This window comes from Protomyctophum parallelum, assembly GCF_964188405.1.
Source record: "Protomyctophum parallelum genome assembly, chromosome: 4".
Classification (NCBI taxonomy): domain Eukaryota; kingdom Metazoa; phylum Chordata; class Actinopteri; order Myctophiformes; family Myctophidae; genus Protomyctophum; species Protomyctophum parallelum.
The window spans coordinates 28265713-28290891 of record NC_139700.1 but is presented as its reverse complement, the minus strand read 5'-3'; the positions used below and the strand labels follow the sequence as shown (position 1 = coordinate 28290891).

At 44.3% G+C, this 25179-nt stretch overlaps 1 protein-coding gene and 1 long non-coding RNA gene across 2 annotated transcripts in view; one reads left to right on the top strand and one right to left on the bottom strand.

Annotated features, from left to right (window-relative positions):
- Positions 1-9532: 9532 nt before the first annotated feature.
- mrpl23 (mitochondrial ribosomal protein L23) overlaps positions 9533-25179 on the bottom strand; it is a 71521-nt gene continuing 55874 nt past the window's right edge. Inside the window, exon 5 of the mRNA XM_083763147.1 lies at positions 9533-10986. Coding sequence (XP_083619273.1) covers positions 10822-10986 — 165 coding nt within the window. The 3' untranslated portion in view covers positions 9533-10821. The remainder of the gene's footprint in view (positions 10987-25179) is intronic.
- LOC310857458 lies at positions 10312-16361 on the top strand. Its single transcript, XR_014569137.1, has 2 exons — positions 10312-10453; positions 15996-16361. It is a non-coding gene; the product is annotated as an uncharacterized lncRNA (long non-coding RNA).

Below are 25179 nucleotides of genomic sequence, written 5' to 3'. Positions count from 1 at the left end.
CGGACGGAGTGCAAAACATACTCTCCCCCCATGCCTTCGTCCTGGTGGAGACAATAAGTCATTTTACACTTGGTTGCATGCTGAAAATAGCAGATCTACAAGCACACAATGCGTCACGCTGCGACGCATTGTGAGCTTGTAGATCTGCTATTTTCAGCAAGTGTTAAAGCAGTCATTACGATGGCATCAAGGCCCGCCAAAATACATTTTAGTCACCTAAATCAACTGTAGATTTAGTCGACTAAAATCTTATGATATTTAGTCGACAAAAACTAGACTAGCACTAAAACATTCCAGGTGACTAAATGAAAACTATTCAAGAGACAGACTAAAACTACACTGGTACTGTATGTTTCTATGTGGAAGATGCACAACTTCAAATCACGCACACACACACACACACACACACACACACACACACACACACACACACACACACACACACACACACACACACACACACACACACACACACACACACAGACAGACAGACAGACAGACAGACAGACAGACAGACAGACAGACAGACGTTTAGACAATTTAGTTGATTATAAAACAAATAAAAAAGACGTATTATAATGTGTTGTGTCGATTTGTTGATACAATAAAAACTCTTTCTCGGTTAAAATGTCGGTTTTCAAGACCTTTTCAATTGCCCCGGCCCTAGCGGAAGGTACCAGAGCCATACAGGGCATGTGAAAACCATAGTAGCCACTGAAAGCTGCAACACTTTCCTCTTCTGCCCTGAATTTGAACCCGATTTCCTGCTTAAGTGCTGATTTATGTTTGAGTGGTGCAGCCACTCCAATGCACAGCAATGTGTGTCCCTGGCTGGCTGGCTGTGTCTGTCCGGAAATAGCATTATAGTGTTAGTTGACCACCAAGTGTCACTGTTGCGCAGCCACACACGCACGTACGCAACCACGCACACGCAGCCACGGACACGCAGCCACGGGCACACACACACACACACACACACACACACACACACACACACACACACAGAGGGCTTTTACAGTACAGTACTACAGTACGACTACAGTACAGCACCACTCAGTTCAGACGGGTCTGATCTTCTTTACAGTTGAGCTAATGCCTGCTTGCTCAAATATATCTTTTTGTCAGATGTGTCTATAGGTGAAACATGACTTTGACACAATCTAAATGTCTCAATAGAAGAGCTGGGAGACACAATACAACTCTACCCCACAGATTGGACAACATTTAATGAAATAATTAATTTTAAAAAGTGACATAGTGCTGCTTTAAGCCCTATTCTAGTGGAAGTGGTTGATCCAGAGTGTTCCACTGTAAGCCATGCAGTGTCCAGCGGTGACCTTGTTACGGCTAAGATGCTTTGCGGGAACACGAGCCAGGACAAGACGCATGTTAACAAACACTGAAAACAAACGCTGCAAAGTGTTTGATTTGTTGTGCCAGAAAGCAAACAGCGGCTCATGCAACTGGAGCGTTTCATTCATAAATGAGTAATCCAGAATCTGGGGGGAGAAAAAAGTCACACCCATTGTAATCAAATCAAATAATGAATGCTGTACAAATAAAATGGGCTATGTCTTACACTTAAATACACGTAAATGAGAAATAACACTTTGCAGGGTAAAACATGGCAAGAAAAGATGCACAGTTGCAGCTAATACAAAATAATAATCAAAAGTTATTATATTCAAAGATTTGCACATATTTTCAGGAGTCCTTGAAGAGTAACGAGTCTGTAACTTGAAGACAAATGGAACCAAATGGACCCTTACTCTAGGAGTTTGCAGTATAGCCCGGAGTCCCAGTCCAAGATAGAAAATTGTATAAAATGTGGTCTGTGGCCTAACGCATACCAAGCTGGGGGGCCTTGAAATGAGTCAGTTACAGTCAAGATCCTTTTTCTTTTAATTTGTTTTATTTACGGCAGCAGTAGTCTTTGCCAAATGGATGCGTTTCGGCTACTCAGGAACTTTATCAGCGTTTTTCGTTGAAATTTAAAAGTTTGAGAACCACTGGTTCTCAAACAGAGACTTGGTGCATTTATAGTTAGATAAACCGACCAACAACAAAAGTGCCTTGCCTTGATTTAATTTATATATTCAACCCTCTACTACTGTATACCTCACGGGCAATTTCAATGTTCAGGGACCAGATCAGACCTATATCGGCTTAAGTGTGTGAGCAAAGACTCCATTTTCTATGGCAGGAAATGTGTGTTCCAACATGGACCGCTTCTCCTGTATTTTCTAGTGTCCTCCTTCAGTTGTTGGTCCTGGCCTGCAGCCAACGTGTGTGTGTGTGTGTGTGCGCACAGAATGTGTACTGTAAGTCGTGCATGGGGGCCACATCAGGGTATTAGTACAGTATGTGTGAGTGGAACTGAGCGTAGCGGACATGAACGAGACATGAACATGACCATCACGTGTGTGTGTGTGACCATATTGTGAGTGCCAAATGTCCCTACAGGTTTTGAGAAATAAACATTGTGAGGACCATTTTCCTGGTTCTCACAAGATAAATTGTTGGTTTATGGCAAAAGGGATTGTGATTACACATTTAGAGATTACGTTTAGGAGTTAGGGCTGGAGTTATCCCTGATTTATACAAGTTGCGCACTGGTATTATGCGCCAAATAATAGAAGCTCGGAGATGGGCTACATTTACGGCTTTAGCTACTGTACAGTATACCGTGAAAAATGGCATTCATGTTGATTGTACTCACAAGTATAGCAATACAATACATGTGTGTGTGTGTGTGTGTGTGTGCATGTGGATACAGTTCTTGGAAAAAAAGGAACATGTTGACCGTTTTTCTTCTTTTCCATTTTTTAAGTACAGTACATGGTTTCACACTACAACACACACACACACACACACACACACACACACACACACACACACACACACACACACACACACACACACACACACACACACACACACACACACTTACGGCGGGGTGACAGAGTGCACTGGCTGAGCTCAGATGAACCAATGGCAACCTGGGGAAGCAAGAATGTAGTATGGCGCTGTTCCAACGGAGGCCGTCAGAGTCCTCAGCAGGCAACCCCGGTTGTCTTAGTGAACATTAATGCAAGAGCGTGTGAGAGTGTGTGGGAGTGTGTGCACCCGCTCGCTCGCATGAAGACAGCCCGCTCGCTCCGCCTGGTAATTGTGTAACTGTACGAGCAGTGTGTAATTTTACAGACAGTTGGCGATGGATTTGTGTGAATGCATGCACTGGCACTGCATATACGTTTGTGTAATTCTAGCCTTTGTGTGTGGCAGGGTTTTGAGTGCACGTCTTAGCCAACCTCAGAGAAAGACGATTGCTTTTGTGTGTGTGTGTGTGTGCGTGTGTGTGTGTGTGTGTGTGTGTGTGAGGACCAGGCCCTTTCTTTCGTAAGATTCGCCACGCTGCTAATAGCTATTAATAGTGGGGTTGTCTGCGGAGCGCAGAGCTTCCATGGCTGGCCCTGACCCAAGCAGACTGGAGTGTCAAGGCGCGTTCTGTCGCCTCCTTACTGCAGTCTGCACTGGCTGCCAGGCTCCCAGCCTCGGAGCCTCTAGCGGCCCTCACAACGCTACCCATGGCTCAGACCCATCACGGAGACACTGGTCTCAGTTGGAGATGGAGAATGATAATGGGGAACATGTTGGCATGGAGTTGGAGAAAAAAAAAAGGCCTGCACTTCTCCAGTGATGCCGACTCTCACTGTGTACTGTGTGTATGTCCATCAGTGGATAGTGAGGATACCCATTACCCACTTCATCAGTACATTTCGGCCATTAGAAAAGAGACGATCTACGTGGGCAACTGGCGGCCCGGGGGCCACATGCGGCACACACCTTCACTTAACACAAAGCATGCTACAATATCCTATCCGCTTGATTACGCTACGCTGATAGCATTGGACGACCAACCTTTTCCAAGGCCGACAGCAAATGTTCTCTTATAGCGTCTAAAGAAAGCTTAATCTGTCCACTTAATCTGTCCAAAAATGATTTTACCATCTTCCATTCTGGAGATATTTACCTTTATGTAACGTACTCTTCTTGAACAGAAAGCCTAGCTAGGGGCCGTTTTATGTCAGACGTTGACAGGCAGTTAGAAACATTAACACAAATAATATCCCATACATACTAGTATACACCGAATGAAAGCCCTGAATGTCTACTTTTACGAGGAAAAAAGTCCACATTGATCCCACCTACCCTTCGTCAGTAATTGGCTTTTGTATGAGCTACAGAATGAGCATAGGGACTGAGGGAACATATCGGGGCTACATTTACTGTTTTGTTTATTTTTTATGACAATGATGATGACGGATCGGAGATACGTCAGGCGAGCAGATGAATCAATACAAAGATGCGTTGTCATTATTTATCCATCTATGTACGTGTCTGTCACTGTGTATCGTTCCAACTCGGCTAGCCGAGTTCGCCGATGGACGGTGGTGTTGCTGTTTTTTCCTCCGAGGTGGAAAGACTGGTGTGAGGCAGTTAGTGTTGCTGCCCCCCTCCTGTAACACAACAGCGCGTATTTGCATTGTTCCATCTGACTGGCGTTGATCATCATCATAAAGAAATAACCGTCCACCGTCCCTCATCGAGGGACGATACAATCCGTGATAGTTTTCTTGTTTGAGTATGCAGAAGAAAAGGAGACATGAATCTGACCGACAGACACTCACACACTACACACAAGACGCCCTCCGCTGAAACAAACAGGAGGGAGGGGAGCGTTCCCCTCCCCTGAAACAAAGAGGGAGAAACAGGATGAGAGGTGGATACGAGCCGATCTGTTTGTTATGCAGTGATTCTGTTGACTGGAGTTGTATATACGCTCGCATGGGATCCTCCGAGCCGCCAAAAAAACCTGTCCTATTTTCAGAAAGGGCGGGGGAGAGGCATTATTTATTATTATTTTGATCAAGTGACCGGAATGTTATTGATATTGATATTGCTGGGCTGCTTGATATTAACCTGGCTAATAAGCCATACTGAATCAGCCGTTGGCAAAAAAAAAATGCCTGCCGGCGGATTACGGTCTGGAGAGGCTCAATTGTACGCCCATTTCCTACACCAGAGAACTGGTGTGGCCAATCGGGACACGGGATGCAATATGGGCGGGCTTTGGTACATTTACGTTCAATGACCTTTGACTGACAGTAGCTCTGACCAATTGCGTCAAAGAGAAAATGCTTGAACCCGCCCCCCGGGAAACAAGATCCATACACAGCATCTCCAGACTCAAATACCACACGACAGTGTGATTTGAGTCTGGCTTATTAGCCAGGCTAGCTTGATATATGGGTGTGTAGAAAGGCGATTGAAAGTAATCAATAAAAAAGTGCTTGTCTAGCATCGGACACATGGCTAATTAAGAATGTATTAATACACTTATCGCGTGTTGTGTGTTGATTTCAGCTGTTACAATGCAAACATGACCCATTTACATTTATGTCCGATGTATTCGTATTTAAGTTCACAAAGATAGTAAACTATATGGATTTTACATTTTAATTAAAAAAAATACTTTTTCAGGAATAGCGGAAAAAAAAGATTCAGGATTCCAATTCAAAAATACCAGATCTACAAGCTCAAATGTGCAACCGTAGTATTACGCTGCTCTACCACATTACGTCTAGATATTGTTGCCATCCTCTTATCTCCATATTTTACCTTTGTTTTTGAGCGGTGCACACCGCTCCAATGACTGGCCGTGTGTGTCCCTATGTATGTTTGGAGTACAGCTGCAATACCGCTGGGTGACCTAAAGTGGCACTGTTGAGCAGCCTAAACACACACACACCAGGGAGGAGAGCGTGACACACACACACACACACACACACACACACACACACACAGTCACACACACACACACACACACACACACACACTGTATAATAGCATCCTTAAGACGCTGGTACTTAAGCACCTTGGTAAGGAATGCCTCTTCCAGACTGTGGTCAAATGTACATGCCACTTCCAAAATGGTCACTTCTCTACTGTCCTCATCAACAACAACAATATCTGGTGTATTAACTGTGACATCTGAAAAGGCATCATTTTCATTATTGTGCATGAACATGGCAGTTGAAACACGTGAGCCAGCCTTGTGGCGTTATATATCCATTCCACGTTCGGCACGCCAAACCCACCGTCCTGTTTGGACTGGAAAATAATGTCTCTGGTGGTGTGGGTGTTAAGCCCGAACCACTTCCTCACAAAGTGAACTACATTGTCATTTAGATCACTAAGTGTTTTACATGCTAGATGAACGTTGGAGAAGAGGTGTTGTACTGTAGTCAGGGCAACCTGCCTAATAGCCTCCAACTTCATCAGCAGTGGTAGTGGTGAAGCGTCAATCAGGTTCAGCCTAGCTGTAAACTCAGATGTTATGTACTCAACCTGTTCTTTCCATTCCCCTGGGATGTTAAATCTATGCCCTAGGTAGTTGTATGATTCATGTAGGTCATACACACGTATGGGCTGCAAGTTGATGGTGAACTCAGGGCTTTTTGTCAGACTTAAGGCTCATACATAGTCTGGATTTTCGGTGGTTAGGTGACCAATCCAGGAATACAGAGTATAATTGACAAGATTCATGTTTAAAATCATCTATATCAGTTTTAAGACAGAAAATATGTTCATTTATCCTCTGTCTACACACACACACACAGCATGCCTTACATGATCATACATCCCTTTAAAGCAGGTAGTGCAGCAAATGAAACATTGTTGTTGTGAGGAACAGAACAGGGGTGCAAAGTGTATTTATTATTGTTTATTTGTTCAATGGGGAGGGGACGACTAGTACCCACCAGAGATTTTATTTTATTTTATTTATTCTTATTTTATTATTTCAAAAATATATATATTTTTTGGGCTACAGCGCTAAGGACCTGGCACCCCAGGCGGCTGCGGATCTCGCCTCTAGGAAAGACCGGGGCTTGAATACATGCTTTTAAGGGCTCAAAAGTACATTTGCTTTTATATAATAGCAATGCATTGTTGTACTGAAATATATCCAAGTACTTGAAAACATTGTGGCTCGCTCTGGTGTGCGCAAAGTGTAGCTACTTTTGTGAATTAGGAATAGTTTTGAGGTTAATATTGCTGTATGTTTGTAACCGTTTTAGAAAAGCAATAAGCCACGCGAGGTCCCAGCTTACCGTGTATTTTATAATGGCTGAAAGGGTTGGAGACTAGAGCCCTGCACGGGCAATATGGGCCTGGGCCTGGCCCGAAGCCTGGCACCTTTATATTTATGTATTATTTCTAGCATGCGCACCGCTTTATTGGCGCACGGCACGTAGCAGCGGCAGCCACTCACTCTCAGCTGCACTATCTCTTGCTCTGATAAATCCCCATTAAGAACAAGAAGTCAAGAAATAAGACTAAAAAGTACTTAGTTGTAGTTGTACAACTGCAGCCTCTACTCGCGGCGCGACGCGTTGTGAGCTTGTAGATAGGCTATCGATAGAGAGAATGGTCATTATGGTGTGGTGATGCGCACTGAGACAGAGAAGAGAAGGCAGGAGAAATGTTTGATAGAATGTGAAACACGTTGTTTGTTTAGTCTGTACCAGATTTTAGTGTGCTTGTGTGTGTGTGTGTGGAGGGGGGAATTGTTGTCACGTCACTATATTTAGCATGCTGCCGCGCTGCTAAAGCAAGTCCAGTCTGGGTGAAATTCACATGGGAAAATTAATATAACGGCACATGAGCCCGGCCCTGGGCCCGTTGGTCAGGGATAGAAACGGCCGGGCCGTGACCCATTGGGTCCCAACGCCTCTCATCCAATATAAAATCCACGGTAACCTGAGACCTGTTGTGGTTTATTGCTGTAGTTTACTTGTGTAAATGTACCGGTACTTCGTGTCCACCATTGTGTTTAAGTGTGCAGTCTTGCTTTCTGCTCTGTGAGCCTGGAGGACTGTGCCAGTATCAGGGAAGCCACGGTTGCTTCGCACAGGTTGCTACTCATCCTACGCCGAGCCCTAAAAATAAAGCATGATGTCACCGTGTGGATTCCAAACATGGACTGCAGTAGCAGAAACAGGGTCATGTGTGCAGTGCACTTGACTAATGCAGCGACGAACGAGGGGAAAGAGGGGGGGTGGGGCAGGGGGTGGTGGGAGTGAGAGAGGCCATTTAAAATATTCAACCCCCCTTCCATTAACCAACCATGTAAGGATGAGAACATGACCTACACTGTATGAGAGAGCGAGAGAGAGAGAGATATGGTGCACTGTGGGAGTGGACCTCTTTCATCCTGCAGCCTCCTCTTAAATCCAGCTCAGCATTTTCTTCAACGACGTCATCTCTTCTCCACGATCGCTACCCTCCTCACATACTTCCTTCATCTCCATCTGTTCTCTCTCTCTCTCTCTCTCTCTCCCCCCTCCCGCCCTCCCTCAACTCCCCCCCCTTTCCCTCTGCATCTTCTCCTTTCATCTTGCATGCACAAAGCGCCTCTCACCGGCCCACATCCTCTCTGTAACAAGCACCTTTTGATAGAGCACTTCACTTCGATCCTCGTACCCCACCCCCAAGGGAGTGTCCTGTCATCCGAGTTAATTTGGGACAAGATGTAATGTCCTCCATGGTCCCCGCTCGTCCACACACACCCCATTCAAGACAGCATCTTCCGACAGGCAGGCCGGGGTAGAACACCGTGAGAACAAAAGGACCTGGACCAGGACGTACCGTTCTGAACAGAACAGGAGAAAACGCATTATGCTCACAGCTTTTGTTTTTATTGGGTATATGAGGAAAAGGCAGAGGAAGGGAGTTTGCAGGGGGTGGGGGGTTATTGCTTGGCAAACGCCACGGCTAGATTTCCCAACTTTCATGTGGGGTCTGTTTAGGCGGTGAGGAGAGCGGACAGGAATTTCGGTCTCCCTCTCCTCTCTCCGTTTCAAGCAGCTGTTCCTCCGGAGGTCCAAAAAGGAGCAAGTGAGCCGAGGACGAGGAGCCACGTCGGAGAGACCCAAAACACAACAGGCAGAGAGAGACAGAGACAGAGGGAGAGATAGAGAAAGGCTGTGCTAACAGGAGGTTTGTTTTGTTCTAAATCAAATTGTTTTATAGCGACGCAGGGGGCGAGGGCTTCCAGGCAGAGCACAACGAGGCCAACAGGATCAATATTGACGTTCTCTCCTTAGCGATAGCACTGCTGTTGGCTGGTGCCAAGTCAGCGACTGGACACTGGAGGAGCAGCCCAGCATTAGTGGTCACGGCTGGGGGACACTTACTGTAACCCTCGGCCTCTCCGCCGCACACAATGGAGGGTCTGAGTGACCCCCCCCCCTACGTGGGCCCTATTACCGTAAGAGCACACAGTCCTCAAGTGGCCCAGGACTCAAACACAGATCATTACTTTGTCAAAACAGCTACCAGACCACATTGGCACAAACACACTCAGACTGTTACGTGTGGTGCTGCTTGAGGGGCGCTTTTTTGAAGTGCCCGGGCATTCTCCAACGTGGGAGATGAGGTGATGAGAAGAAATGTGAGCAACGCGGAGCACTTTTTGACAAGTGAGCTTTTTATTTGTTTGTGTTTTCACTCAAACAGTACTTACAAATGTAAATTCACTGCCATGTCCCATAAGTTACACAAACATGCACGCATATGGTCTCTTCGGAGGAGCTTTGCAGAGTGAAGCGGGAGGCTTTTGCTCCCGCCAAAAAAAAAGGAAAAGGGGGGACGGAACGCCCCAGCGAATTCCACGTTGGTGCTTTATTGAAACAACATCTCAATTGTTGTTTACCTAAAGTGGTCAATTAATCCAAGGCAAACTCATAAAAGAGAAAAAGGGGGCTTGCGGGTTGTTGAGGCGGCGCGGTCCAACTGGCTACGTGTCAGTGGAGGTACGAGGGATCCCACATCAACAACATCCACCAGCCTGGGGGGGGGGGGGGGGGGGGGGAGTGGAACAGGAGGCGCAAAGTAATGTTGATTTTTTTTGTGCACACATCTGAATTGTTTTTGTCGACTATCATATGATTTTAGTCGACTAAATCTACAGTTTATTTTGTCAACAAAAATATATTTTGACGGGCCTTGATGGTGTCATAATGGCTGATTTACACTTTGTTGCAAGCTGAAAAGATAAAGATAGCCGATAAAACGACAGCGTCTCTACTCAACTGACTGTCAGTCTAGTTTTTATTTGCTGACGAAATTGTCAGTATTTTTGTTTCGTTCAGTGAAAAAAATAAGGTAGTCAACAAACATTTTTCGTCATAGTCGACAAAATCAGGAGGAAGGAAGACGTGGAAGACGTGACGGAGAAGAAGGAGGTCGAGATGAAGAAGCAGAAATGTGCAGGAAGGAAGAGGTCAAGAAGATGAACAGATGCAGAGGGACCGAGATGGGACAAAGACCACTAAACCAGAGGAGACAAGGGAAGGAACGAGGAGGAGGCAGGAAGAGCCCGAGGACGGTAAGAGGAGGAGGGGCAAGGAAAGAGAGTTAGGTGGCGGAGTAGGAGGAGCAGCAGGGAGAGGGGAGGGGGTCATCTGAGGTGATGGGGGTTCGGCACGGTGGGCTGGTCTCTACAAACATGGACCCGAGCCACTCTCCTCCTACTGTGGTTCTGTTCTGGCTCCGACTACTGGACTGCAGCCTCACACACGCACGCACACGCACGCACGCACGCACACTCACACCAACACACTTGGACTTATGTCTTACACAAACAGAATTTGCAAAACGATATGAACACAGTTATCACACTGTAAATCAAGAGAATATCGTTTGTGCACGCTCGCAGCCCCGCCGCTGACTCCTCAGGGTCAAGTGGTTTGTATTTCAGAGTCCGAACCAGTCGGTGACCCCTCCTCGGGTGGGGTCGGGTTTCTGACGCTGCTTCTCGTCCTCCATGAACTTGTCCTGCAGCGCGTCCATGGAGCCCTCCTCCGGCACAGAGGCCTTCTCCGGGAAGACGTCTGGGAAGATGAACGTCTGGCCCTGGCCCTGAGTGGGGGGTGGGGGGGTGGGGGGGGTGGATGGACAGAGAGAGATGGAGTGATGAATAGAAACATTATTATTATCTGTGGGGGTCCGCGTTAACTGCCTCTGTGTCAGTTTCAGCACAGTAGGTAGGAACCAAAATTCTCTAAGTCGTTCGTTTCCGTTTCGTATCATAACAAGAAATACAAAGTTCACAACGAAGTTCCCAATTTCCTCTTGTACTGAGGCTTACAAAAGACCACACACACACACACACACACACACACACACACAGCGCGGTTTAGCAAATGAGAAAGCCAACTGGACTAGCACAGCGATGTCAGCCGACTACTAGACTAGCTTGGACATCGATGATAGACTCAGCTTGCTATTGCTATTAACAGCTGGTAAAACCACTAACTGTAAGGCTATTCAAAGATGCTTAAAATGGTAATATAATAACCAGTAAGACGCCTGAGGGCGAGAAGCGACCTCGCCCTTTGCAAGCATCCGCCTCGTTGACGGCAGGCTGCCCAGGTAGGGCCGGGCCTTAATTTTCGGGCATGTTGAGAACTTGAATTGACAGGTATAAGTCAAAAGGGAGACATCGCCAGATGGCCTTAGAGGTAGAGTGTTGAAAGAAAATTTTCATGAACTTAAAGGTATTGTGTTGAAGCTATAACAGTATTTGCTTAACTCTCTAACAATGTCCAATTTATGGAAAATATCTTGTATTGTGCCTCTCCCAAAGAAGCCTGGAGCCACTGAACTAAAATACTTTTTGTGAAAATGTTTTGAAAGAGTTATAAGCAGACAAATTACAGCAATGGTTTCTAACACCTTAGATCATCTCCAATTTGCTTATAAAAGCCAGAGAGGAACTGATGATGCAACTATCAGCCTGTTTAACACCCTGTCAAAGCATCTCCAAGTCCACTCCCACTTTGCCAGGGTCCTTTTTATTGATTTCCCTCTGCTTTCAACAGCATGCAGATACACACCCTCCTGCAGAGACTCATTGACATCGGGGTAAATGGAGGTATTATCCATCTTGTCAGAGACTTCCTCTCTGACGGTACTCAACAGGTCCATGTTAATGATACTCTGTCCGACATCACTGGTGCTCCGCACGGGACTATCTTATCCCCCTTACTTTTCCAGATAGACCAGGATATGTTTCATTTGTTCAAGTACAGTATGCGGTTGATATGGCCCTGGTTGCCTTACTGAAGAAGGGGGACACAGCGGGGGAGGAAGCATACAGAGTAATCTCTTCAGAACTGGTGTGATAAAAGCACCTTAGGGATTAATGTGACAAAAACAAAATAACTTGTCATTCATGAAAAGGAACCTGTGCAGTCCATTACAATTAGTGGGCAAATAGTGGAGATAGTAGACAATTTTAAATATTTAGGCACAATTCAAAATTCAGTGAAAATACTGACCAGATGTTTTAAACTTGTAATCAACGCCTCCACCTACTACGCAAGCTCAATTCGTTGAGCAAGCATATCATGGAAACAGTCTATATTCGATAAGAACCTGATAAGAGGGAAATCAGGGAATCTTTTAACATGGCAAAGTGGTATGGCAATCTTAACACATTGATTGCTAACTTTTGAAATTCTACTCAGGATTGCTTCTGCTAAGCGATTAACATTGGACTTTTTAACTTTTTAGGGGCCCACAGCGAGGGGCCTCTTATAGCACATCGCACATTGCATAAATCAAAAGGAAGCCAAACTAGTCCACTTCAATTTAAAAAAAAAAATATGATTCTACCATCTTCCATTCTGGAGATATTGACCTTTTTCTAAAACCTGCTTTTCACTGCACGCTGCTCTTTTGAAAAAACAGCAGAGATATGGAAGGTTGAAGTTGACAGACATTGACAGACAGATATAAAAATGAACACAAATAATATCATATACATACTACACACTGAATGAAAGCCCTGAATGTCTACTTTTAGGAGGAAAACAAATACACATGGTCCCATGTATAGTTTGTCAGTAATTGGCTGTTGAATGCAGCTTGCGCCCACCAGAGAGGATTTCAGAAAATGCATGGACCTGAAGAACCATTATTCACAAAATAAGGCCTATAGCGACATGTACATACTATATACCGTATGAAACAGAAGACTCTCTGCTTTCATAAGAAAAATACTTCTACTGTAATAATAATAAAAATCACACCCCTGTGAAGTGAGCAGTGCAATGTTGCACAACATTGCACTGCTCACTTCACATGGGTGTGATTTTTATTATTATTACAGTAGAAGTATTTTTCTTATGAAAGCAGAGAGTCTTCTGTTTCATACGGTATATAGTATGTACATGTCGCTATAGGCCTTATTTTGTGAATAATGGTTCTTCAGGTCCATGCATTTTCTGAAATCCTCAGAGTATTTTAGACAAGACAAGGAACTGACAACTAAATATTCACAAAATAAGGCCTATACATACTATATACCGTATGAAACAGAAGACTCTCTGCTTTCATAAGAAAAATACTTCTACTGTAATAATAATGAAAATCACACCCCTGTGAAGTGAGCAGTGCAATGTTGCACTGCTCACTTCACAACATTGCACTGCTCACTTCACATGGGTGTGATTTTTATTATTATTACAGTATTAGTTTTTTTCTTATGAAAGCAGAGAGTCTTCTGTTTCATACGGTATATAGTATGTACATGTCGCTATATGCCTTATTTTGTGAATAATAGTTCTATAGGTCCATGCTTTCTCTAATCAGACCAGTGTGTGTCCAGTGGAAACCTCGTATGAATCTGATCTCAGGTCAGAATGGGCTAAAGTTCTCTCTGAAAAAGAGAATTTTATAAATGAAATGGATTCAATAGTCTAGTATTGACAAACAGTATATGGGATATGTGTATTTTATTTGTTTTCCTCCTAAAATTAGACATTTAGGGCTTTCATTCAGTGTGTAGTATGTATATGATACTTTATTTATGTTTATATCTGCCTGTCATGATAACGTCATGATGATGATGATTCTATGCACATATGTGATCATTGTCTCAGTAAACAAAATCAACAGATCGTTTGATAGCATAACAGTGACTTGAGAGGTTGACATGTCTGGACATGAACCACAGGAGCGACTCAACTCGCAGTGGGGGGGGGGGGTTCCACGACATGTCTGGACATGAACCACAGGAGCGATAAGCGTAGCCAGGCTGGCTGTGATTTCGACAAAATGACAGACAACACGATGGCTTCCGCAGCTTAGGATTGTATTAGTTATCCATTACAAACGGGTCGATTACGTCCCAGACGCCTTATCACTGCAATTGGCTGGCGAAGGCGCTATGGCGATTATGGTGATCAACTGCCGAGAATCTTTTTTCCGAGAATGAGAGTAGCATTGCAAACTGCAAAACGATCGATCGCAACTCGCAGTGTGGGGGGGGTTCCACGGTGTGATATCTGCTAGCCTAGTATACTGCTTCTTTGTCCAAACATGGCTGACGCGACGGCGAAAAAAAGACAGTTGGTCAGATGTATACTGCTTCTCCTATGGCGGTCCTTCGAGAATACGTCATTCGTTTCGCGTATACCTGTCCGTGAAATGGCGATCGACCGTTGGAGATTATTATTGGTTTATATACGGGTTTATATTTCCGAGAATGAGGCGGCAGACCGGTGAGTTGTCGTTGGAAAGAATTAGAGAGGGCTGTGTCGAGTGGATCTGTGTGAATGAGTGGGGGGGGGGGAGAAACTGTAATGCGATGGAGAGATGCCTCGGGAGAAACCATGTAGAAACAGGAGGGGAAGGGTAATCGAGTGTATTCACAAATTTCACACACACTAGAAAATGGGTAGCTCCATTTTAGATCCCCTGATCTGCGTTGGTCTATGCCGTGTGCAGGACGGCGATGCCGCCTCCCCAGTACGTCGTAATGGATACGGCATGCCTGGAATGTGGTTAGACCAGGCCTCTTTTCAGGAGGTGGGGGGCTTTAAACTCCCGGATCTCACAGCGGATCTTTCTGGAGGTGATCAGTGTTACATTATGTGTTGTCCGGGCGTCAGAGAAGTTGATGTACAGTATACAGTAAAAACACCAATAAAACGCTTTAGAGCGTGATGCGCAGACGGCGCTCGAGATTAATAAAACGCTTTAGAGCGTTTTGCGCAATCGATGAGTTAATATGTAAAAGGAAGAAGCAAGCTGCAGCGAATAGTGAACCCTCCTAGCCTCAAAAATCTTTGGGAAGAAACAGAAACAATTAAGTTGTATCTACATGGAAGTAATTCGGGAAAAAAGCTGTCAAGATAGCAAATGACCCCTCTCATCCACTCTGCAGGAAGTTCCAACTCCCAAAAGCTAACGGTAACATCTTAAAAATTTCCTTCATTCCTAATGCCATTAAGGCACACAGAGTGTCCCTGCACACAGAGCGCGTTTTTCGGATTTTTAGCTGCGTTTCTCCATCGGTTTTCCGAAAAACACGCCAAGTGTGCAACCACCTTAAATGATACCATGTCTCGCTAGATTTGTTTTTAATGTATTTGCCACTGTTGTCCTGCATTTTTGTCATGAAGATAATTGTGTGTAAGTGTTGTTGCCGTTTGTTGTTTGAGACCAAAGACCAATTTCCACATTGTGGACAATAAATTAAACTAACTAACTAACATATGGAATGTCAGAACAGGTTCTGACATATGGAGATCTATAAGGGTTTGAGGTCAGATGTAGAGTTGCTGGCCAATATTGATGACATCAGGGATCTCCATACTTACATACTGTATGGGCTTAACAGGTCGCATTTACTAGGACATCAAGATCTCCACATCTCCATCCCTGATGATGTCACATGATGTCACGAGACCTGGGCACCATATATGGTGCCCGACCAACACACTGGTGCCCGACCAACCAACACTCGTCAGTGGTTGGTTGATCGGGCACACAGTATGTGGTTATCAAACATACTGTGTCTGGACAGAAGGCAATAAGACGTGGTTCTGTCTAAATCCTATTTTTGTGTTTTTTTAACCCAGCAGGATGGATGCACCGTACGGACCCGGCAGCCACCTGCAGGTCATGTGTGAACCTTCCCTCTCTATCTCTGGATGTCCCACAGTGGTGCAGCGAGGAGGAGGCCATCACTGCCCCCGACCCTCTCTGTATCTCCAGTTACACAAACGCACCGCTCTCTCCCTCTCTGGCATTCAATTTCTCACACACACACACACACACACACACACACACACACACACACACACACACACACACACACACACACACACACACACACACACACACACACACACACACACACACACACACACACACACACACACACACACACACACACACACACACACACACACACACACACACACACACACACACACACACACCCCTCTCTCTCCATTTCTCTGGTGTTCATTTATTCAGAAGCAGAAGATGGTATCCATTATTTAGTCCGAACCAGCCCATCTCTGGCCATGCCTAATGCACCACTAGACCCCAGTGTAGTCCGTTATACAGTAAGCCTGCCATTCAGTACAGCCTGCACACGCATGCACGCACATACAGTAGGTAAGAGTGCAAGCATAATTATACACACATATCATTGATTGTACTTCTTTGTCTCACGTCTATCCATCTATCAAGAGCCTACATCGCAGCTTAGCTTACATTCCCGTCCTTTTGACTAGCGTTTTGATATTTCCCAATATACATTTCCACACTCCAGATAATGGAGTATGGATGATGTCATGAGTTATATGCGCAACTGGGTGGGTGGGAACCCTTAAAGGCAGGAACAAGATTCTTCTCTGCCCCAATCAGCTTATTTTGCTGTTACAAAATGGACTCTTGTTTGGTGTATAGTTTGGTGGAGTGGATGATTGAAATCTGTCAGTAACTAGGGCTGTGTCATGATTACAAATTTACGTTGACGATTTACATTGAACATTGGAATGTTTCAATCTGCATTTCTGTTTGCCTTTTAGGCTTAATTCGTAATCACAAATTGCACAGAGAGATATATGACACATAACTTAAATATACAAAGAAATCACTGAAACATTTGAGCGGTGCTAAGCACTCACTATAAAAAGCTTTGTGTGTAGGTCTGTGTCTGCGTTTGGAGCACAGAATGGTTTGTAGCATGACCTATTGATCCCTGCAGATTATTGGGGTGATTCACAGTGAGAGTGCACACACACACACACACACACACACACACACACACACACACACACACACACACACACACACACACACACACACACACACACACACACACACACACACACACACACACACACACACACTATTGTTTTTCTTTCCAAACAAGGTACACTATAGCGCTTATAGTCACTTTCTGATGTGTTGTAAGCTTGTAGATCTGCTATTTCTGCTACTTTTGAAAAATGTTTGAAAATGCATGGACATTTTTTAACATAGAAACAATAGAGCTTTAGCTAAGCCCCTCTCCAAACTGCTATGGTCCAATCACAGCTAAGCATAACATGGGTTAGACCTGAGTGGAATAGTAAGAGAGTGGCGACACGCTTTCTTGCCGCAAAGTGGGTGCGGCAGGCCTTGTTGACAGATTTGGAAGAGATTTTGAAGGTCTGTTTCCAAAAAATTAACCAGTATTTAATGTGTAAAGTTCATGATATTTACATTGGAATGAATGAGCCCGGGGTGGAAAGTGTCCAACCCATGGGGAGAGGGTGGGGCTTAGCTAAAGGTCTATTGACGATTATGCAAATATGAATGCATTGTGACAGGCCTATCAGTAACCAGGGTTTATCAGAGACTACATCCAGAAGTTGAGAGTAGAAGAGTAGAAGGGCCTGCAAACAGTCCTGACCCATTTAGACCTGAGGCAGATTATTTTTTTCTGAATTTTTTTTCTGTATTTGGCTGCGGACCCCGATCTGAAAATATGTTGTTCTAGGGCCCCCCCTCAGAAGCAAAGATTTGAGTTAAAAACATTTGCTGTGAAAGAATATATATTAAAAGATTTGCGCCACATTTTCACAATTTTTCAAAAATAGCTAAAGTATAATATATGCCCGTCCTGAATGGGTTTAACCCAACTGTTGTGGGATCAGCTTGGGCGTGCCGTTCCGTTCGTGCTGGAGTGACCAACAACAACACAGCCATGTTTTGGCCGGACATGTGACACATCCTGGCGGAGAAGTGGAATGCCACTCCCACTCCCACGGCAGTGTGTTGTGACTCACTGACCACAAGGCTGGTGACCAGCGTGATTAGGAGGTGCCATGCAGCCAGACTGTTGTGGTGGTGTGTGGTTCTTCCACACTCCTCCTCCTCCTACACTCCTGGGTGTTTGATTTCATATTTTGGGGACAATTGTTTTTTTTTACAATGTATTCATTTAACAATCAGCAACTGTGCATGAGTGAGAAGCATGCATTATGTGTGTGCACACATGTGTGCTCTCGATCTCGTTTGTGTGACCCGACCGCAGAACCAATTGTGCATTTCAGAGGCACTTTAAAGCCACTTTGGGGGGAGAAGCCGGGACAGCATACCTTCACAGCTACTTCTCACACCATCCCCTCTCCGCACGCTAACATCACACAAACACATTATATTGCATGTGCTCCAGATACTGTAAAACTGTCTGTTTGAATTTGGTCAAAAGATATGCGTGACCGCCACAAGAATGTCCCTCACCACTAGGGCTGTCAGTTTACCTCTATAATCCCATTCGAATTTTATTGCTTTATTATTTTTTATATTCAAAAATGTACATTTGTAAATGTACATCTCCTCAACGCACGCTAACATCACACAAACACATATATTGCATGTGCTCCAAATACTGTAAAACTGTCTGTTTGAATTTGGTCAAATAATATGCGTGACCACCACAAGAATGTCCCTCACCACTAGGGCTGTCAGTTTACCTCTATAATCACATTCAAATTTGATTGCTTTATTATTTTTTATATTCAAAAATGTACATTTGTAAATGTACATCTCCTCACCGCACGCTAACATCACACAAACACATATATTGCATGTGCTCCAAATACTGTAAAACTGTCTGTTTAAATTTGGTCAAAAAATATGCGTGACCACCACAAGAATGTCCCTCACCACTAGGGCTGTCAGTTTACCTCTATAATCCCATTCGAATTTCATTGCTTTATTATTACTTGCGCAAGCAGAGCGCGCAAGTAATATCTTCGCCCGGTCCGTATGCACCGTCCCAGCCAACCCGCCACTTTTGATGCGTATGCAAATAAAACAGCAAATTTGTGCCTGATTTGCTGGGACCAGATTACATACATGACCATATTTCTTACGTCATCATTGAGAGTCATACATATACTATATATATAATCTGTAAAATAAAATAGCAAATTGTGCCTGATTTGCTGGGACCAGAGTACATGGTGTGTATATGTATGACTAGCTCTCAATGATGACGTAAGAAATATGGTCATGTATGTAATCTGGTCCCAGCAAATCAGGCACAAATTTGCTGTTTTATTTGCATACGCATCAAAAGTGGCGGGTTGGCTGGGACGGTTTTTGGTGCAAAGTAACCACAGTATACCGCTAATCAACTTACAAATTATATATATAGTATATGTATGACTAGCTCTCAATGATGACGTAAGAAATATGGTCATGTATGTAATCTGGTCCCAGCAAATCAGGCACAAATTTGCTGTTTTCTTTGCATACGCATCAAAAGTGGCGGGTTGGCTGGGACGGTTTTTGGCGCAAAGTAACCACAGTATACCACTAATCAACTTACAAATTATATATATAGTATATGTATGACTAGCTCTCAATGATGACCTAAGAAATATGGTCATGTATGTAATCTGGTCCCAGCAAATCAGGCACAAATTTGCTGTTTTATTTGCATACGCATCAAAAGTGGCGGGTTGGCTGGGACGGTTTTTGGCGCAAAGTAACCACAGTATACCGCTAATCAACTTACAAATTATATATACAGTATATGTATGACTAGCTCTCAATGATGACGTAAGAAATATGGTCATGTATGTAATCTGGTCCCAGCAAATCAGGCACAATTTGCTGTTTTATTTTCATACGCATCAAAAGTGGCGGGTTGGCTGGGACGTTTTTTGGCGCAAAGTAACCACAGTATACCGCTAATCAACTTACAAATTACATATATAGTATATTTATAACTAGTTCTCAATGATGACGGAAGAAATATGTGGATTAAAGGACCCAATGCCAGAGTGTAATTGGTTTTCGATGGTGACGTAATGACGATATGTTTTAGTGTTGGGAGGCACTGATTGACATACGTCACAATCCAAATTAGTCAATTACGTATTCATTACGACATTATGTTTCTGGAGTGTATAAAAACAACAGTAGTGTCCAAACAGTAAATCATAAAGCTTTACGTTAGTTTCATTCAACATTATCAAAAAGTAGTGTGCAAAAACTAAGTCATAAAGTTTTATTCTAGAAAGAGACGATATATAGACATCCTGAGTCAGACGGGCAGCGACTGACAGGAACTAGTTGGCCAACAGGAACCACTGACCTAAAGATCCTTATAGGGGATTCACACTGAGACGGACTGAATCCGTTTCATTGGAACCGTTTTCGAATACGGTTGCCTGGTCCCCGAGATTCAACAGCGCACCCGGGTACACTTGCATAACACACTTTAATCCTCCTGATGACGGTGTGCTTGATGGCTGGCGCGCACGGACACTGACCATCAACTGTGCGACATTGTCTCAAATAAATCCAGACACACTGAATTGCATTGCCTCTTTGCCGTTATACTACTATACTGTCAGCCTGCCTGCTATTCACTGTGTCAGTCAGTTCTGTGCTCCAGTGTCGTGTTTGATATTAGTTTGCTATGGATTCTACTTTAGCATTATTATTATTTTGTTTTACTTTGGAAACTATGCCAAGCAAAGCCCAAGAGCCACGTGTAATAAGATCAGCGCGTACTGCGGTGCTGCGCATATACGCAGATTCAACAGGAGACGGGCGGCGTTGAGAAATGAGCTGGTGTTACGCGTTGTGCAGCACTGCAGCGGCTGTGTGTTTTCTTTTGTTGACGCTTGGCTTGTCGACTAGAGATTATGTCACGTTCTTTTAAAAAAAACAGTCCACTTCTTACGCATGCATTCACATTGGAACGATCCGTATCTGAATACACTTCAACGGTCCAGAGACCCGCCCCCCATGCGGTCCCGGGGACGGTTGGGCAATCCGCTCCCGGGAACGGTATGCATCATTCACACTACCACAACATCTGCCAAGTCGTCCCGAGTGCGCACCCGGGACCATAGTGTGAATCCCCTATTAGAGACGGGCAGCGAACCACTGACCACTGGCAGGAACCACTGACCTAAAGTCAGAGACCAGAAGACATCCTGAGTCAGACGGGCAGCGACTGACAGGAACCACTGACCTAAAGATCCTTAGAGAAGGGCAGCAAATCACTGACCACTGGCAGGAACCACTGACCTAAAGTCAGAGACCAGAAGACATCCTGAGTCAGACGGGCAGCGACTGACAGGAACCACTGATCTAAAGATCCTTAGAGAAGGGCAGCAAATCACTGACCACTGGCAGGAACCACTGACCTAAAGTCAGAGACCAGAAGACATCCTGAGTCAGACGGGCAGCGACTGACAGGAACTAGTTGGCCAACAGGAACCACTGACCTAAAGATCCTTAGAACCACTGACCACTGGCAGGAACCACTGAACTAACATGGGACAACTATAAAAAATTGTATCACATGAAAGTAGAGATATGGACTTCAGAGATCAAATAAATAAAATAAAAGCAGTATTCCTCAACCATAGAGAAGTTTCAGCACAAGAAGCAGCATACAGATTACTGTCACTACCTCTAAATAAAATGAGCACTAAGGTAATATTTATAAACACAAACTCTAAGAATTCTCGGTATCCATGATGAAACCATTGAAAATTATTCAAGATAAGCAAGATGATGAACAGGATATATTTTATTCTAATATTATCGAGAGGTACACTGCATGGCCTGATATATTAGGATATTTGTTTAGCAGAATTTGTTGCCAACTACAATAGAAAAACGAATGACGATGACATAATAGAAGACGTAGAAATTGAAAAAAGGAAGAAACCCAAACAAATAATTTCATAATTCTAAAACATGGACTCGGTATTATGTACAAACGATGTAAAGAAGCTGTCATTCGATTTCATAAATACAATAAAGAAACAGAAAATTTACAATAAATAATAAAATAATTATACTGTATAACATATTTTAATTCAGTTTATATACCTTTTTTTTCATCACATATCAATGATTTATCTTTCTTTGAAAAACAAAAAAGGGACCCAGAATATTTCTAAATTGATAAAACTGTATTTCTTATATAGATAGAAACTTGAACCATACTTAATAATACTAGGTGTTTACATGCATAAAGTAGGTTCCTTCACAGAGATACTGAGATTCCACAGTTTACAGCGGTCGAAAGTACTTGCGCGCTCTGCTTGCGCACTAGTTGGCCATTTATGGCCTACTAGTGTGCAACAAGCAAGTATGGACTCGACAGAGTGCAGTTCTAGTTTTTTATATTTTTTATATTAAAAAATGTAGGTAGCTCATAAAACAGAATGTCAAGTTTTTTATGCACGTTCTGTCCACTAGAGGGCCCCCCCATCCAAACGCCAAAGCTCAACACGACATGGTTGGCACGGCAAAAAATAAAAATGTTTCATTAGTCAGCCTATCATGAACGGGACAACAATTGTTTCTCAATTTTAACACCCTGAGCGCACAGGACGGAGTTCTCTGCCCTATCAATTAGTAACGCCCAGCGCTCAAGACAGAGATTGATCAAAAGGACGGAGATTATTGATATCAAAACCGATAGCATCGTTCCACAGGCTGGGAGCGTCTGTTGCGCAACACTCACTGTTATTTTTCGGTGGGATGTCATCGAAAATGTCCCCCCCCCCCCATTTTAGCCGACGAGATTGAAAATCTTAAGACGTTAATAACTCTTGATCTAAATCATTCCATCCAATTCTAAGAAAAGATTATGTGTTAGACGGCCCATCGCGGTCCCGCCGCTAGTCGCGTTAGACTTAATCATACATACATAGTTATTGTTGATCGCCTCAAGAGTGTTTTGGCTACATCAAGCTACTTCAGCAACATCCGGGATAACATCCGGTCCGTCGCTAAATGTGCTCCGCTGCTATAAACCGCTGGGCACTATGTTTTAATGGATTAAATAACCCTGGGCGTCTGCAGATTACATTTTCTCTTGATGATATATTACCGTTTTTGGATGAAAATCCAAACACCTTCCACTCATCACCACGTTCGGAAATAGCGCACTGACTGCACTACTGTACAATGCAAACTAATAGGCGAGTGCTCTCCGGTCCGGTGCGATATTTCCGAATGTAAATGTTCAGGAGTTCTGTTCATGGTGCAGCCAATTCCCTGTCGCTTTCTTGAGCCTCTGCCTTGTTTGTTTACGTGCTGCTGCAGCGCTGCTTCCTGCTTGTAGTCTGACTCACGCCCAGCGGCAGCTATCCCACTTGATAGAGTGAGGACCGGTAGCGACAGCCCCGCCCCCTACTATAACTATGGCTGGAAGGCGAGAAGCGGCCGGGCCAATTCAACAGCAAAAGATTTGTCATTCAATACATGCGAGCGGGTAAAATAAAATATAAAACAAAATAAAAAATATAAAATGGAATTAATAAATGATAAAGGCTACTTTGGAATGTTAATGTTAGCATTCGAATATTATATATTTTTTTCATTTTCGAATTTCATTCATATTATGAAATTTGTTCTGACAGCCCTACTCACCACCATTGTGAAATTCACCTTGTTGAGATTTCATTGACTTGCCATTCTTCGTATTGCCAGCAGTCACCACTCACCCAGTGCTGAATGGGGGGCCGACTTGCTCCAGCAGTTATTTTAGAGCATCGTAGATGAGCCAGCTAACATCAGCTAAAATGATCTGAATGTAGGATTTGAAATAAGACAATGTCCTACAATGTCTGCCTAAAAATGTGAACTATTTTGGTTGGGGTCAGCGTGTGTAGGCGTAAGGAATGGTCTGGCTTAGCAGAGAATGTTACTTTGTCTGTCTCCAACCCCCAAAATACCAGGAGAAACATGCATGCATATATTACCACACAGCATGGTTCAATTCTCAAGGGGGGGACAACATCAAGTTTATGTAAACCCAAGATGCAGAGCGAGGATTACCTCTTCCGTACCAAAACATGCTTCTTTGCACCCAAAACAACTAAACAGTAATGCTATACACTGTAACTTACCACCGAGGCACCAGTCAGGGGGAATGGCAGCTGGCCATTGGCTGGGGATTTTGGGTGCATGTGTTTTGATTTTGACATACCATTGGTCCGATAACGACAACCTATCTCAAACCCTCACCTCCCACGGGGAGGCACACCTAAACCTGACCTTAACCCCCACCCAACCCTTAACGCACCCCTCACCAACCTTAATCCGGTCGTGTTAACGCACCCCCCACCAACCTTAACCCGGTCGTGTTAACGCACCCCCCACCAACCTTAACCCGGTCGTGTTAACGCACCCCCCACCAACCTTAACCCGGTCGTGTTAACGCACCCCCCACCAACCTTAACCCGGTCGTGTTAACGCACCCCCCACCAACCTTAACCCCCCCCCCCCACCAACCTTAACCCGGTCGTGTTAACCCCCCCCCACCAACCTTAACCCGGTCGTGTTAACCCCCCCCCACCAACCTTAACCCGGTCGTGTTAACCCCCCCCCCACCAACCTTAACCCGGTCGTGTTAACACACCCCCCACCAACCTTAACCCGGTCGTGTTAACACACCCCCCACCAACCTTAACCCGGTCGTGTTAACACACCCCCCACCAACCTTAACCCGGTCGTGTTAACGCACCCCTCACCAACCTTAATCCAGTCGAACCAATGCTATGTCGAACCAATGTTATGTCGAACCAAAGGGTGCCTCCCAGGGCTTTTAACTAATTTCTGAAGGACATTGGGCATCCAGGAAGGAATTCCTGTGGCATGGGTTTTTCTCTCACACACAACAATAAATAAGAATAGCTAAATTGTCAGAATTAGCGCACGCACGGGCAAGCTGCGTCCGAAAAATGGAGGTAAGTGGACGGTTCAGTGTCAGAGAGACTT